The sequence below is a fragment of the Labrus bergylta genome, chromosome 21 (genome assembly GCF_963930695.1).
Source record: "Labrus bergylta chromosome 21, fLabBer1.1, whole genome shotgun sequence".
NCBI lineage: Eukaryota > Metazoa > Chordata > Actinopteri > Labriformes > Labridae > Labrus > Labrus bergylta.
In genome coordinates this window covers 22,393,363-22,410,274 of record NC_089215.1, presented here as the reverse complement: position 1 = coordinate 22,410,274, position 16,912 = coordinate 22,393,363, and the positions used below count along the sequence as shown (strand labels likewise).

General features: G+C 39.9%; 1 protein-coding gene across 3 annotated transcripts; it reads left to right on the top strand.

Annotated features, from left to right (window-relative positions):
* Nucleotides 1-283: 283 nt before the first annotated feature.
* kctd5b (potassium channel tetramerization domain containing 5b) lies at nt 284-16,315 on the top strand. Of its 3 annotated transcripts, XM_065949857.1 has the most exons (7): nt 285-654; nt 7,306-7,414; nt 7,770-7,861; nt 7,980-8,075; nt 8,277-8,381; nt 10,516-10,641; nt 13,051-16,315. In XM_065949857.1, exons 1-7 carry the CDS (start codon nt 331-333, stop codon nt 13,078-13,080), a joined length of 882 nt encoding a protein of 293 aa, XP_065805929.1. In that variant the 5' UTR covers nt 285-330; the 3' UTR covers nt 13,081-16,315. The 3 variants fall into 3 exon arrangements, with proteins under 3 accessions (XP_065805931.1, XP_065805929.1, XP_065805930.1); XM_065949859.1 differs by lacking the exons at nt 10,516-10,641; nt 13,051-16,315 and adding an exon at nt 10,043-10,081 and having other exon boundaries at nt 284-654; XM_065949858.1 differs by lacking the exon at nt 8,277-8,381 and having other exon boundaries at nt 291-654.
* Nucleotides 16,316-16,912: the final 597 nt, after the last annotated feature.

Below are 16,912 nucleotides of genomic sequence, written 5' to 3'. Positions count from 1 at the left end.
AGAATAGCATTATAAGAAAGAGTAGAAAAGTACAAATAAAGTAAAAAATAAATGAATTGTCGTAACAGCTACGTGATTTAAAAAAAATAAACTACAGAAGTTCATTAGAAAAAGATGAACTTTTTAATAAACTAGATATATTTTAAAGTAAAAAAAAGTAATGGACACTTTGACACGTCCATATGCTTTAACATTTGCAGGCAAGTGAGTATAAAATGCTCCATATCGAGGCTTCAGGAAGGAGGACCTCTTTCCCCTGGAATAATTTATGCAAGTGTCTGACTGCTGTTGGCGGTGGAGAGGGTAAGTAGGAGTGGCAATCTGCTTTGTATGAATCGTGGGCTCCAAGTTAGTGGCTGCAGCTTCGATATTTCCTGTCAGCCGCACACTCAGAGCCGAGGCGAGGGCGGAGGAGAAGCGGAGAGAGGGATGGCAGAGAACAGCCCCGACACGAACAGCTCCGTTTCCCGGAGATGTATGGCCCATACGTCGGCGGAGAGAAACATTTCATCCAGTGTCGGCTCGGCATCAAAATGGATTCGATTAAACGTCGGCGGGACGTATTTTCTAACAACCAGACAGACGCTGTGTCGCGATCCAAAATCATTTCTCTACAGACTGAGCCAGGCTGATCCAGAGCTTGACTCCGACAAGGTAAAATGCTAAGCTAGTTGAGCTAGTTAGCAATGTTAGGAGCGCAGTTGGTTAACTCCGTCTTATTTTTCACAGAATTACTTTAACTTATATCTAGTTGATAATATTAAACAGTTGGGACAACTTAATAAAACAGTTACTATATTGTGTGAGAGAACCACCAGCTTTATAAAATCCTGTATTAATTCACACTAACTGCTTGCTCGAATTTATGTGAATAGCTAGCAGTAGCCGGCTAGGCTAGCTAGATTCCGACAGTCACCACATGACATACGATCGTGTGTGTGTGTGTGTGTGTGTGTGTGTGTGTGTGTGTGTGTGTGTGTGTGTGTGTGTGTGTGTGTGTGTGTGTGTGTGTGTGTGTGTGTGTGTGTGTGTGTGTGTGTGTGTGTGTGTGTGTGTGTGTGTGTGTGTGTGTGTGTGTGTGTGTGTGTGTGTGTGTGTGTGTGTGTGTGTGTGTGTGTGTGTGTGTGTGTGTGTGTGTGTGTGTGTGTGTGTGTGTGTGTGTGTGTGTGTGTGTGTGTGTGGTATTGTTCTTAAAAGAAAACGCTGTAAGATTGTCTGTTTGTTAACTCCTCTACATTACGATCAAAAGTCGGCACAGTTTTGAAACTTTCCCCATCTGAGTTTATTACACAGCGCTGCACTGAAGAGGGGTAAAATGTTACAGTGACATTAGCCTTAATGTTTCTCCTAAATCATGGATAGCATTGATTCAAATCATTAATATACTATGCACTTTGAACCTCGATGTAGAAGGTGTAGTAGACTGTAGTATTTAATTTCAATTTTTTGTGTGCGATATTTCACTGAGCTAAAACAGATGAATAACAAGCAAAAAAAAAAGATTGTGCGATAACTTTGATGCAGTTTTAGGATAATGTTAAATAGCCATAATCTCAAACCAGTTACAATTTATTAGAATGTTGGTATGATGTTGTTTAAGTGACATAATTAATCTCTTGTCTGACAGATCCAGAGATTGTATTGTTTTTAAGCGTGAGTGCTAAAATTAGCCTGCCAAATGTTCTTCACATATAAGACTTTTATTGCTCGATCAATGTGTGTTTTATTTTTTTGCCTCCCTCTCTTGAGTTTACTCTGTTACTTGGCTTTGTTTGTTCTGCAGTAATCTGCCTCTGAGCTGGTGGTGAGGCTCCCCCTAATGAGTACATAAGTCAATGCCAAGTGGGGTGAGGTGCTGCACAACTGAGAGCTCTGGATGAGGTCACTCAATGCTCCAGATGCAGGCTTCTTCTTTTCCCTTTGTTTGTCCATCTGCCAGCTTTAACATCCGTGTGCGTGCATGTGTGTGCTCTGAGGCCTCCAGCACCGTCAAACACAATGTATTAGTGTCTGTATATACATAGTGTAATGAGCTCTACTTTTCATGGTTCATTTTACTGCCCTGCATTATTCATTGTTATCATCTACTCGCACATTTTAATCTTCACCTCTTGCCCCCAATTCGTATACTAAACTGAGATGACCGCTCATCGCGTATTTTCATTTAAATAACTTAATCTCTGCATAATCAGCTTGCTTTTTTGTCAGTTTATCCTCGCATGAGCAACGGATCAGTCCATCTCAATCCCTTGTCTCAAGTGTGTATCAGACTCGGGCCATTAGCGTACCTCTCTCCTGCATTGAGTCTGGTTTTAGACAGCTCCACATAAAAGACCGTGTATTATTAGATATTATTTCCTTTGCAACAGTGACTCCAACTATAAACGTTGACGTTATTTAATTTTTTTTTTTGCACCAAACCAAGAAAGTCTTGTTTTTCTTTTTTTTTCTTTCCCTTTTTTTTTTTTGCGTCACACAACACTGCATGTGAAACTGAGGCTCAGAGAGAAACAGATCAGAGAAGAGCTCTGTTTTGGTCAAATGCAGTATTGTGTTTCCAAGCCATGGAAATGAGTGGTTCAGTTCTCAGTCACGCAGGCTGACGTGCTTCAGAAGGACTCTTGAGGAGAACTGCATTATTCATATTGTTGACTGGAGCCTGTTTTGCACATTGGGGTAGATCAGGGAGAAAGTGCTGTGACATGCACTGCCATCAAATCTGAAAACCTTGTATTTTTTAAGAATTGGCATGCCCTACATTGCTGTTCTGTTAGGTCGACATTGTTTTTTCTAGGTTTGTTAGGCTTACATGCCTATTCCCTGCTGCAATATCATGAACATGTAATTCTATGAAATTGAATGAATTGTCAAATCAAAAAGTGGAGTGATGCACATCAACGAGCTATGGCTTTGGCAGACTCCTGCTCTCAAACTACTCAGGACAACTAGAGACGAGAGACTCAACCGTCTAACTTTGAGCCATGCATACATTTTTTAAGTACCCCGTCCCAAAGGATTCTTTTTCCTGCAAAGTCTCGTTCTCTTCATAGTTCTTTCCATTTGCTGCCTGAAGATGTTCTCTGCGGTATTTTTGAGAGAAATATGGCCACCTCTTAATGCCAAATTCAGGTTTTACGTCATGCCTGATCACACTGTGGGAGGCTACGTAAATATTTAACGGTGATATCTCAGCTTCCTCCCGCTCGGAGAAAGTGCTTAACAGGACACTGCAGAGTGCTGCTGGCAGATCAGGTGTGTTTCGAGGCCGATCCCGGAGGCTTTCTTTGGTCTATAAAGCCAGTTTATTCCCAAAAGCCTGCAGATGAGCCTTGCATTTCTTGCTAATTAAAATTTTGTCAGCTGGAGTTTTATTCTGTGTGTACGTCTTCAATGAAACCAATCAATTAACTTCCTAGACTCTTTTTCTGCTGCAACAAATTGCATTCTTATTCCGTCTAGAGAAAACTCCAGCTTGCAGTGATTTTCCTGCCTTGCCAGCTTAGCCGTGGTTCTACTTGACTGCCTCTTGTCCTGACAGCAAAGCTTTTAGGGGACTTTCACAAGGAGCTGTTCATTTACTGCATGAAGGTCTCCTCCCGTCATAAATTGTTCCACAAAAGCACCGCCGGTGTTACCTTGCAGAGTTGCAAATGGTGGAAACAAACTGGCCTTCAAATATCTGTATTTAATATCTTGCAATATGAGAAAGTCCTCCTTGATATATAAGCCCGATGTGATGTGTGTATTATTTAAAGATCAAGGCCTATTTTACTATGCCATTACTGCTTGTTCTCCAGAGGGACTCCTGGCTCCTACTCTACAAGGACCAGACTTCCACTTGGCTAAGTAGGCACAGTCACATGACTCTCTGAAGATCTACTGCAACATCTTTTAAGTACTCTTTCTGCAGTGGGCTGCAGTGACGACCGAGCAGCATCTGATAAATCTTTCATTCTCTTTTATTCTTGGCCTATTGCATCATGTTGTTACTTGTGTTTATCTCCTGCTGGTTCTGTTTTTTTTCTTCTTTATTTTATAATTATAGGCAACCATCTGCTGTATTATTCACTCGTCTGTATGACATTTTGTAGTGAATATCCCCACACCTGTCTGACTTTTAGTTGGTGGATGATGGTTGCATGCAGAGTTTTTGCTGTTCACCCATTCAGCCATTGTTGTGCTCCAAAGCTAACATGCAGTGACATGTGAATATTGAGTTTCAGTGTTGATGTGTTTGCAGAAGGCCTTTATTATATTGGACATGATGTTGTTGAAGGGTGGGTCTCCATGGTGTTTCCTGTGGGAGGATATGTGTTTGTGTGTGTGTGTGTGTGTGTGTGTACAAAAAGAATGATAAGGTTAATACTCTGCGGTGAAGCCCACCCGTCTAATTGGCTTTTTGTTTATTTGGATTTCAAATGGACATCGGTTTTAAACCCAGTTGTAGCTACACCTATTTCACCTCAGGCTTTGACAGTGCATGTGAAGAAGCTTCTGCTTTTTTCAGTATTTTTTGCAAGGCCAAACCGCAAACACAGAGTAGCACGTCCAACCTGCACTGCACTGACCTATTTCTAGTGGTTATTGTAGGCGGTGTTGACACATCATCTGTTCTCACGGTTCGCCCATGTAGGCTTTCTCATATTTACTTTATTATAACACATCTATAAGGTGTGAGCAGAGATGTCGTGTTTGCATCCTTGTAGCCCTCTTCCTATTCGCTCTCTGTTCCCTCCCCTCTTGTTTGTTGCTCGGTGCTCCCGGAGCCTGAGCCCCCAGAGACACAGCCCTTTGTTTTTAATGAAATACACTGTCCCCTTTGTGTACATGATCCCATATCGGCGCCCTCATATTCATTCATCGTTCTCTGTACTGGGTCACTGCCATCCTGAGTCCCAGGTCCATAAATGCGGTGTTCCCCCAGGGGGACGGGCTTACAGGCTTGCCAGCACAACAGGTCAGCGAGCACAAAGTTTACGGTGGTGTAGAGTGAACAGAATGTAGCTGCAAGTGTTTGATCTGTGGGAAGATTTTTAGGTAATACACAACAGCTTAAAATACCTTTTTAGCCTTTTTCACTTGACATAGTAGGATTAGCAGAGGTAGGAGTCAGAGGTAAGTCACACTTCTTTTTTTCAGCGCTTTTAAAAAACATTTGGTTACAAAGTGCTTTATCCAAACAAAAACAACAACATACAAATGAAAATCCAAAATAAAAGCATAGAAGTTCAAACAAAGTCATAAAAGAAAAAAACTAAAACAAGGCAGGTGAGTTGCAGGAAGGAAACATATTCTCCTCGATTGCTTCCTAAACTTAATGTTTAACCTTTTTTATTGGCCAGATTTTTATGCAAAATGCATATTGAGTAAAAAATTAATAACTTCAAAAAATTATAATAAAGGATAGCCATTTTTGAGCGCAATGGGCATTTACCTTCACCTGGTATTAAACAAGCTCTCGTCATAGTCAGAGCAGCCAAGTGGATCCAGGTGGTCACATGTTAAGACATCCAAACACTTTGTCTGTGGCTGCTTTCGCTTTGATGGGAGGCCAAACATAAAAGCTTAACTTTGTACAGGATGTTAAAGTCAACCATCAAGTACAGTGTGGTTTGAACGTGGTGTTTGGTGCAGATGTATGTTTCCTCCTCACAGGCCCACCTGTGCTTGTACTTTAAACTTGAGTGGATCTGACACGGGGTAATGAGACCAGAATAAAGCTCCATTGGGCTCTGGTGGGATTGTTTTTTTTTTGTTTTAGAAAGGAGGTCAGCCAGCAAAGGGAGTTTAGAGATTCATTAGGAAAAAAAATGCACTGGGACCTTCTCTCATTATCAGAAAGATTAATGGGTTTTGAGTTGAATCCTTCTCTGGACTCGTGAAGAAGAGGCAACCACCACCCGGCCTGCACGTGTTCGTATGTGTGGGTTTGGCTGTAAGCTGGACTGTATGACTACATTGCTGTGTTGCTGTGTAAATAATATAGAAGATGCTCTGACCAGCGAAGCTGCTAATTTGCTCCTGAAGCCACATACACGCCCGATGCAAAGTCAAACATCCTGAAGCGTTTGAGGATTAGCCCGTCATTTGCTCGAGGCCTTTTCCACTGTGCTGAGCGTTTCTCCCTAAATGTCATGCATGTTTGACTCACTAAATGTCACATCGTGTTAAACGACTTTAAGCAGCAAACTGGTGTCGGCTGCAGAAGTTGTACAGCTTTTTCTTTCTTTGGTGTGGTAGGACATCCGGACTCGGCTATTTTGTAGATTTTTAAGCCAAGGTACTTTCTCCTGGTCCCCGAGGTGGAATCAACCTTCTGTTCTTGATCTTTTTCTGTTCTGCTCTAATTGTTTTAGTCGCCTCGTCCTCTCACGAGACATACTTGATCTAATCGCAGTACTTACAGAAATAGGGGAATGCCCAGCGGTTGTGGAGGAATCGGGATCAAACCCACGGCCTCTGGGAATAGTCGAGTGATATCCCAACACCATTGTGCGTGTGTGTGTGCGCGTGTATTTCTTTGGCACATGTCTCTTCAACACCTGCAGAGATTATCAGCACATGACTTGACCTCTTCATTCTTTCCCCTCGGGTTTTATTCACTGATGTATATATTTTCATAGATGATGTTTTGATTCAGGTACATGTCTGTTCAGTGTCTCTTTCTAAAGGACAGACAGTTTTCATTTTAATAGTTGAAATGATTAAAAGACACTTTAATCTCCCCGAGTCTTCTCTAGGTTTGTATTCAAACAATAACACGCATATTTCTTTAAAGACTTTATATGTGATTTTTTGATCCAGCAGATGTCGCCCTTGAGCACCAGCATGAAACCAAAACAACTTGCGCTGCATTGTTGTGTTAGCATGCTAATGCTAGTGATCTTTATTATGCTCGTATCTTCACACTGCATGTAAATTTACCTGAAATGAGCGTGATCTAGAAACACAGTTAATCAGTGAGTACAGTATGTTATTCTTCTTTTCTCTAGTCCCTCAATTAAACAACTTTTATACACGAGGGGAGGAGTCAGCCGGCCGTCCTGGCGATGTAAACAAACTGAATATAGGACTCTGAAAACTCTGAAAACATCACAGACAGTGGGACTCGGGTGTTACACCCATTGTAGACAGTCATGACTCACAGAGTTATTTTCAGAGGAGATACTTGATTTATATTATATTTAAGTGTGAAAAATCACATATAAAGCCTTTAAGGTTAGCTTGTTTTCCTCAACCCGAAAAAAATGGCAATAAATATATCTATTTTTATTAATCTTATCGTCCTCTTTTTCTTATTCTCAGGATGAAACTGGTGCCTATCTCATCGACAGAGACCCGACATACTTTGGGCCGGTGCTGAACTACTTGAGGCACGGCAAACTGGTGCTCAACAGGGACTTGGCAGAGGAAGGTATTGTCTCTTTAAGAATGTTTTCCAAAATAAAATGCACTTTTCTTTTTTTTTGTGATCAAATATTTGTTTTTTTTTCAATATGGGTAGGCAGGAAGTGAATAAAATACACTTCTCTGTAGTTTTTGTTTTGTTTTGAGAGCAAGAGATTTTTGTCAAATGTAATGTTTATATTGTAAAGGAATAAAAACAACTCGTCTGTACTTCCTACATGTCTAATCAATTTAAACTGAGGACAGATAAGTATTCTAACATACTATGAGTTTACATGTAGATTAACACTAAAGTAAATATAGTCCACATATCTTTAGAGGTTGTAGCAGCACTAATGTAACAACGCTGTTTCTGTTTTTAGGTGTGCTAGAGGAAGCCGAGTTCTACAACATCACATCATTAATAAAGCTCATCAAGGACAAGATCAGAGAGCGTGACTGCAAAACATCCCAGGTGTGTGGACTTCTGACAAGATTCATTTGACTTTTGTTTTGCGTAAATTTTTTCTGTTATTTCTCCCTTCCCTTCCCGTCTCATTTATCTCTCATGTGTTCGACCCCCCTCCTCTCAGGTCCCGGTGAAGCACGTGTACCGGGTGCTGCAGTGCCAGGAGGAGGAGCTGACACAGATGGTGTCCACCATGTCTGACGGATGGAAGTTTGAACAGGTAAATCTCTGCCTGCTGGGGTCAGCGCAGCAATCCTCCTTTCATGTGCTTCACCCACCCCGCTATGCTCACATTGACCCAGAAAGTCCCAATCCTCAATATTGGAAATGGCCTCAAAAGCCAGACAGCAAATCAAATCTTTCTCACTGTCCGCATACGTGATCCGGACATCCCTATCTGTGCTCTGATTGGTTGTTGCAGCTTGTCAGTATAGGTTACGGGCGGGCCCACCAGTCAGAGTTTCTGCTGATTGTGTCAAGGGAGGTGAAGGGAGAGGAGTCTGCTTTGCCAAACAACAGCGGAGAGGTGTGTCCTACAAATCTATGTCCACGGGCTGGTCACTGCATGGTCCCCATGTCGTCCACACACACACCCCGTTGGCCATTGTTTGTCCCAAGTAGACACATAGCTGTTGGTCATTTGAGTTGATTCTTTTTAATGTTCATTTGTACTGCCTGCTCACCAGTGAGGATGAGACAACATGACACCTTTTTTATTCTTGTCTGTGATTTGATTTCATTATGCTGTTTTTGTGTTATTTCTACCGTCACAGTTTGAGAGCTTTTGTCTCAAGCCTTTTGTTTTTTTGCTTTGATGTAGCTACTTTAAGATGCTGTGCTGTAAGATGTTGATAGTTGTTTAGGGGTGAATTAGTCCAAGGTGACATGAGAGTGTGTGTTCTTCAGTGAAACCCCATGTTGTGGTGTAGGGAGAGTGCAGAATGTGTGAATAAATCTTTCTGAGACAAGGATCACCATTAGAGCTGAAACGCTGCTAATCTCCTTACAAAGGTCAGATGGGAAACTCCTTGAAACACTCCTTATGCAAAGTCTAAAGCTGAGTCTGCAGCGCAGGAGAGCCTTTATGGAAAACGAGCGTTTTTTTAAGCCTCCATGAACACAAGCAATGCATTGAATCGTGTTTCATCCTGAAAGTCTCCAGGACAGCTTGTGCAGAGTATTTGGCCTTTCTGCTGGGTTATTGTAAGAGTGATCGCTTAACAACAACAAGTCTCCAGCAGCAGCAGCTAATGAGGGGCTGCATGTCTCAACATGCACACCTGGGCACAGACAGTTTACATGTAGCCTGCAGTGTAAACACACTTAACATTCAGCAGGGAAAGCAGTTATTCAGGAACAGGAGTTGTTCTGTTTGGTCTGCACAAACGTAGTTTATAACGTTCTCGTGGATCTACTCCCTGAATTTGTCTGCTTGTGCCCGTTTTGTGTCTTTTAATTCAAACATTAACAATAATGTGGACAATAACATTAGAAATGATTGGGTTATTGTCCGTTCAGAAAGTATGTGGGATTTTCTTATTCCAGTTGAGTAAGTCACTGCTTGAAGAAAAAGATAGTTCCCTGCATTTCTCTCCCGTGTCATGATCCAAATATCTTTATGATCGGATATCTACAAAAGCGAGCTGATGTTGATTGATGGAACTTTGCTAGTTTATTAGTTCAGTAGAAGCATTGTCTTAATCACCCGATAGCACCGCTTCAAGCTGTTCATGTTAAACTGGTCTTATCAGGTCAAATCCACAATCTTCCCCATTGATTTTCTCCCAGCATGTTTGCTTCCTGTCGTCTAGTCTTCCAGCACTTGTGTTGCAGTAACTACCCGCTGACTGTCTTTGTCTGTCTGGCCTCTTTTTGAAGTGCTGTTTTTTTCGATTTCTTTGCCTATTTGTGGAGCACTGATTGTTTTATTTCTGTCTCATCACTTTTTTGACTCTGTTTTCTTTTTTTGCCTTTTTGATTTATTTTTGGGTTTCAGTGCTGACATGTGTGCAGGTCCTCAAAGAACTTTTAACAATGCAATTTAAAAAATGTGACAACCCTAGAAGTGACATGTTTTGATGTAGCGTATGACATTTCAATTGGTTTTGAAGCCTCCCACTGCTCTGTTTTTATTTCATATTGGGTTTAAATCTAACAAACTTAATGTGTCAACCTCATATCCTGCAGCAGGATAGGCCTCAGACCAGGTGATTAATAGCATGCCGCCTTTTTTCTTTTTTTCCAATACCCAAAGATTCATTCTGAGTTTCATGCTTCACGTTTAAAATATGGAGGATGAATTTCTTTGTCAGAAAACACCAAATATACATGTACAGGAGGGGATGAGCAAAGAGTTAAATTACCCCTGTTTGTCCAAAGGGGGCGCCAAATTTGACACAACCTGAAAGTTCCTCACAGGAGCTTTAAGGGATGTCTAATCAGTGAAACTTCTCCTTTCATGTCCAAAATGCCACATCAGATACTAGGAAGACCTTTGAATTGAAGTTACAGGAACTTGTAGATTTTCTGTAGTTACAAGTCAACCTCTTTTACATTGTGTTAATATACCCTCCCTCTGTCATCCCTACAATGTGTAACCCAAGATTGTATCCTCTACTCCATCAGTCTAAGGCTAACTCTCCCTCTGTGTGTCTTTCTAGCTGGTCAGCATAGGCTCCTCTTACAACTACGGAAACGAAGACCAAGCCGAGTTCCTGTGTGTAGTCTCCAAGGAGCTGCACAATCAATCATACGGGACAAACAGTGAGCCCAGTGAGAAGGCAAAGGTGAGTGTGTAGAGAGAGAGAGAGAGAGAGAGAGAGAGAGAGAATCCATCCATGGCAAACAGATGTGAATGACGGCCTGTGCTGGATGTTTTTAAACGCATCACATTTATGAACATGCCATCAGGGGACTGAAAGCACCACTGGTTTATTGATGAGAAAGCTCTATGAAGGAGGACATTGTGAATATTCAGCTGAAAGAACATTATGCATTTAGAAACACAAGTGGTCTGAGAAAAAGAAGATAAAAAAAAAATGCAAGAATAACAGCTTTACTTTAGACATTTCTCAAACAGAACCAACCCAGCGTATACACTTAGATGTTAGATTTAAGGTTAAAAACCTCAGAGCAGTTTAATCCCTCTTTGGGTTATTAAGAGAGCGCAAGTCTGCAGATTAGTGGTGCTATTGGAGAGGTCTGTCATTTTCTCAAGGGATGCAAGAGGCATGCCCTGAAGAATTCAAACTCCAACAGAAACACATGAAGAAGAACATTTCACACAGCTACCACTAAAAAGATGTTGATCAAGATAAGACACTTTATTGAACATGTTTCACGAGAATTGAATGTTATGACTTGTGACAAAGACATGTGTCCCTGGATAACATTTGTGTTCGTTCTCTTGTGTGTTTTACCCCGCACGTTTTGCAAAGAAGCACTTAATATAATTGTGACTGTGAATCCCCTCTTCATGTAATCCATTTAACTTTTCTCCTCGTTCTCCTTCCACCTCCATTCATTTCTGTTGTTTTTTTACACCGTGCCTTTTCTTGTCTTCTTCTGTGGTGTCTGCATGCTGCATGTTGCTCAGAGCGAGGACGAAGACACGGATTATGAAATGAATGACTCTGATTAGGGGTTGAGTACTTATGACTCACTGGTGAGAGCTCAAGTGCTCGTAGTCCCTCCACCACACCTCCGTAGTTTGACCCTCACCTCCTTTCCTCACATCCTCGCTCCGTGCAGTTCACACGACTGAAACATTTTTTTTTCCCCCATTTGTCATGTTTCAAGAAAAAACTAGATCAAAAGCCAGATGTGTCCTGCTTTACGATCGTGTGATGGCTGAGTGTGTATTTGAAACCAAGTGGGAAGTTGTTTTAGTGGTGTGGACAGCATCGTAATAATTGTCATGCTCACAGCCTTGTTATATGGAGGCATGCTGAATCATCAGCTACTGCACTTTGACTCACTGTTTCTCATTCAATGTCATTGAAGGGGGGTGGGGGGGGGGGGGGTTAGTATGCTATGCTATGCTATGCTATGCCCTACACAACCACTACTACTATACCCTTTGTCAAATGTAGTAGGAGCTCTGACATCACTGATATGATTCAAATCCCTTTAAAAGTAGAATGCTATCCTAAGTGCTTCAGACAGAAGCAAAAAATTAAATCCCCCAAACTAGTCTATCAAGTATTTTAAAAACCTGTTTGTTCCTCCAATAACCCAAACCCAATGCTGTAAGTTTTATTTTCATACACAACGACAAAACAGCACGAGATCCTCACACTTTAAGAGTTGTATTCGTCAAATTCTAAAAGCAGAGCGGGTATCTTAACACCCTGAACGGCTTGTTCTGACTGCTGCATAAATCTTTGTCATAATCCATCTTTTTTTTATTTATTTATAATCAACCATGAAGGGCTAAATTTATATCAGAATCAGGGTTTATTGCCAAATACATTTACACATAGAAGGAATTTGACTTGGTGTATTGGTGCTAAACAATTAACAAGGAAATAAAGCAGAACTAGCAATAACTTAAATAATACAGCATAAGAAAATATTACAATATTTAAAATAGAATTTAAAAATAAAAAACACAAAATGTAGAAAATATCTTGCCTGGCCTAGAGAATTAATGTATCGGGGATAATGGCTCAGCTTCTAAATTCTCTGAATAAGTTTGATTGCAGCAAAGCCTTAATAAACAGAGGAGGTGCAATATTATTACGATGAATTGCGAATGTGTTTGTGAGTAAATATTATTATAAAATAAAGAACATTACATGTGAAGCCTATACAAGGTGCTGGGTTTTGTTTTTTGTTATATTTGAGTCGGTTCAGGAACATTTCAGGGTGCAGTGGAAAGTGTCAGCAGCGTGTTTTCCTGGTTCCAAGGTTAATCCCACCTGACGAGCGTCCCTGCTTCCTGAGTTCACCCTAAAGCCGGTTCTGCATAGTATCTGACAGCGCTTTGCTTTCCTCACTTGTGCAAGCATTCCCCTTCCTCTTCCACCTTTACTCTGTTTGATTCTGCCAACATGTAGAGAAGATGCACATGTGCTCCTTGGAGGGAGAGAATATCCTGTGACAGGAATAAAGAAACACAAATGTTCTTAAGTGACACCATAATACTGTAGATTGTATAAAGTCTAATGAACATGTTCTTTTCTCTGTCTCTGCAGATCCTTCAGGAAAGGGGCTCCCGCATGTGAAGAGGACTCAGTATTAAGAGCTCCAGGTGTTATGATGCAAACATATCATCTTTGTGGAAGAACGATGGGCACAATGGAGATTTAAAGGGAGGGCTGTGCATTTATTTTGTGTTTCCCTCCATCTTGTTTTTTTATTTCTTGATGTAAATAACGCTGTTTACTGACAATTTGTGCCTGTACATTTGAACTGGACCTTTTTTTTTTTTTTTTAATTAGGGGCAAGTTTTGTTTTTCTAATTGAAAGTAAGGAATTTGCAATCTACATATGTTTTATGGTATATAAAAAAAAAATGGCCGCCATAGTTTAAGGCCAATGATTCACTCAGGGTCATCTGTTGAGTTCATTCTTATATCCTCCAACTCAAGGGTCTGGAAGGGGATCAGTAGGGTCTTTATTACTCAAAAGTATCAAACTCAAAAGTCATCGTTTTTTCGGGATGTTAAGAAGGGAACTTTGCATTTTTATTCAGCACATTATAAAGAGTTAAGCTACTAAATGTGAAATGTACCACCCCCCCCCCCCCCCAAAAAAAAAACAAAGCAATACAAACAATACTCCAAAGATTCCAAACAGTTACTCTGAGATTTTTGATCATGAGGATCCAAGTTAAACATTTCCGTTACACTTGAAACGTCACACTTTGATTTGAAACTGTTCAACATAACGTCTGTGTGACGCTGTAGAAAAAGGGGCATTGGGGGCTTTTCTTTTGAGTAATTAATAAAGTGAGCAGAAAGCTCCGTTTTCACACAGGCTTAGTAATCCAATTCTGGAGATACAGCAGAAAACTCTTATTGATTTCTAATGATTCTTTTATTGATCGCTTGTTTTGGCTTTGAGAAGTAAATGTGTTGTCAGTGAAGCTGCTTCTGGCATCATGTACTCTTTATCTTTAGTAACAACCTTACACTGCTGTTACAACCTTAGTAACAACGTCACCCACAGATATGAGCGTCGTGTGCTGTGGGAATAAGTACTTATCATATTTTAAGAGAGAGAGACCACATTGTTGTTTTATAAGGAAGAGATGTTCGAGTATTGGACGCGGCTTTATCTGCGTTCACAATGTTTAAAATAAGATTTCTGCTGCCTCAACAACTGGGACTTTTTTGTAGTTTGAAAAAAAGTAAAGCTGTTCTTTCTTAATGTTCAGTGAAAGTTTCTATCAAGAGTTTATTCTTCTCTTTAAATTTAGTTCCTCATGTTCATTAGTCTAAAACTAACTGCCAAAATAGTCACAGGTGTTTCAAATGTGAATTCTGGTTTACAGTGCTTTTTATTTTTTAAACAGCAGCGTCCTCCGATGACATCATGACTCCTGCCAGGACAAACATCCTCAGGACAGTGGCGTCTTTATTTTGCTTTTTGTACCCAGTGACTTCTGAGTTTTCCCTTACTAGTGTATTTTGTATGTTTTGAGGGAACCTTTGTTTCATTTGGACCTCTTTTTATTTTATTTTTTAATGGGAAGTTTTCACGGTGTGAGGTTTGGGAACTAGAACTGTTCGACGGCGGGGGTGAAAGATTTCCTGTTCATATCCAGAGGATTTTTGTTTTGATGTAAATAATCTAAATTCAATATTAATATTTAACTCTTACAACAAACTGCACGTTTTGTACACTGTATAGAAAAAAAGCCCAACTTCAGGAGGAAGTTGTTTATACTGGATCTTTAAAAGTTTGGAAAGCTTGACGATATTAACTTTGCATTGTTTGTACAGATTTCCAAGTGACGATTGAAACAGCTCGTGCTGAGATTGCTGTCTTTAACTGACGAACATGCCTGGAACCTGTTTTGATAACCAATTACAAAGCTATATTTGGCTGGCTATGAAGTTGACTGTTACATTTAAAAAAAACAAATGTATTTTCCTGCATTATGATAGATTCTAAGCATTTTTGAATTGTGTAGATTTCGTACACAGCATTACAAGCACTACAGTGGGAAAACGACACTGTGCACATTGCTTACAAGCCCGTAATGTTGTAGATGTAAATACTGCATTTTAGAACACTTTTTTTTATAGAACTTTGTTTTCAGGTTGGATGTGTGATTTTTAATAGGATGGATATTTCACTCAAATAATCATTTAGTGTTGCCTTTTTTCCCAATGACCAAAATCCAATGTCTTATGTGTACTATACACATTAATGTTAGTGTCGGGGACGAGTCAACTTTTCTTAATGCTGGCACACTTTGTATATATAGACTTGTTAAAGACACAAAAAACCTCCATTTACTCACATGTACACGTATACACTTGCCTAAAAACAATTTTTATATCGTTGGGGAAACAAGTATGGATGCATGTTTTTTAATATAGAGCTCCACATATGTACACACAGACACACACAAGGGCTTTTAAAGTGCAAAGTTTGACATCCGCAAACAGATTCAATCGAGGTGGACTGGATTTTTCTCTGCCAGAAATAGGCTATGTTTACATTTGCTATAGTATTCTGAAGCCTTCCAATTATGTACTGTCTTGCACTCCCTCACACACGTTTTAAACATTAGTCTGGCTTTGTGTGAAAGCACTCCCGACAACACGAACAGATAATCACACAGACGTGCTGACTGATTTAAAAAAAAACAAAAAAAAAAACACATCCATTCCCGACAGCCTGTGCTTGAGCGTTGCAGACAATCTTGCTTTACGTCCTCTGTGATGGTCAAGATGCTCATTTTTGATAAAGGTGAAACATAATTTGCATATGCTCAGAGTAAAGGTCAACTTGAGGGTTTTGTGTTCAGGCTTTTCTTCCTGCAATGAGATTGAGGGGTTTTTTTTGTGCTTGATTTGCTTGCTTCAGTTGTATCTTTCTTTGATATCCTCTTGTCTGAGGTGTGTAACCCCCTTCCACTTTAGCAGCTAATTCCCTTGACAAACCGGTTGTCTGGTTGAGCATTTGGCTTTGATAATCATTTGTGTAATGGACAAACTTATCAAATCTGTAGCCTGATACTTATAAGTGCCCTGTTTGTTTTACATCATAACCCACAGACCACTGTATTGCATGATTGAAGATGATCACACTTGTAATCAGAGGGAATGAATGTGTCATTTTTCCTCAATCTAGCAGTTACATTAATGAATAAGGTTCTCATATCACTAAAAAGATCACATCTATACGGTCTTATGCAATGTTACAATTATACAATCAAAGTATGACGTTAGGAGATAGATCTGTATGGTCTTGCATAAGATTAACTTAATAAAAACATGTCATTAATGTGTGAACTTTTTTTCCCCTCAAATGGTTGTACTTTATAGCTAAAGATTGAATTACTAATTCATACACCTTGTCTCTATAATTCCATCAATAATAGTTTTTAAGAGTAAACTCTTGTGCATGTAGATTTGACAGTAGTGTCATTAAACCCAATACTGTGTTTGTGGATGCTTCTCAGTCCTGTGCTGTTCATAGATGATTGAAGTTACAACACATTGCAAGTTTTGGTTCATGGCGACCTCTTCTGTCATTTACTGAAATCACATCACTATGCTATAGTTGCCTGGAGAAATGCCTGATTAAAAGTAGACGATATTTATCATTTTAATTTGTTATACGGTAGTTTTAACAAATGCGTGTTACACCCTCAAATATGAAAGTAAGGTCGATTCAAACTCTTTTTAATGGTAATAATGTGATTTGACAGACGTTGTCGTTTGGATAAACGCTCTGTGGGCTATACAAAGATGATATATGAGACAAGATGGAAATCTGCCAAAATGGGACGTCTCCTGCATGGCCATCCTTAGTCTCCAAAATATATTTATTTAAGTTTGTATTCCTTATAGCTACAGCAATAGTTGTATTAAAACTTTC

Coding starts and splice junctions, on each gene's coding strand:
- kctd5b (XM_065949857.1), top strand. CDS start 331: ATGAATCGTGGGCTCCAAGTTAGTGGCTGCAGCTTCGATATTTCCTGT. Junction 655..7,305: donor CAGAGCTTGACTCCGACAAG/GTAAAATGCTAA, acceptor TCTTATTCTCAG/GATGAAACTGGTGCCTATCT. Junction 8,076..8,276: donor ACGGATGGAAGTTTGAACAG/GTAAATCTCTGC, acceptor TGGTTGTTGCAG/CTTGTCAGTATAGGTTACGG.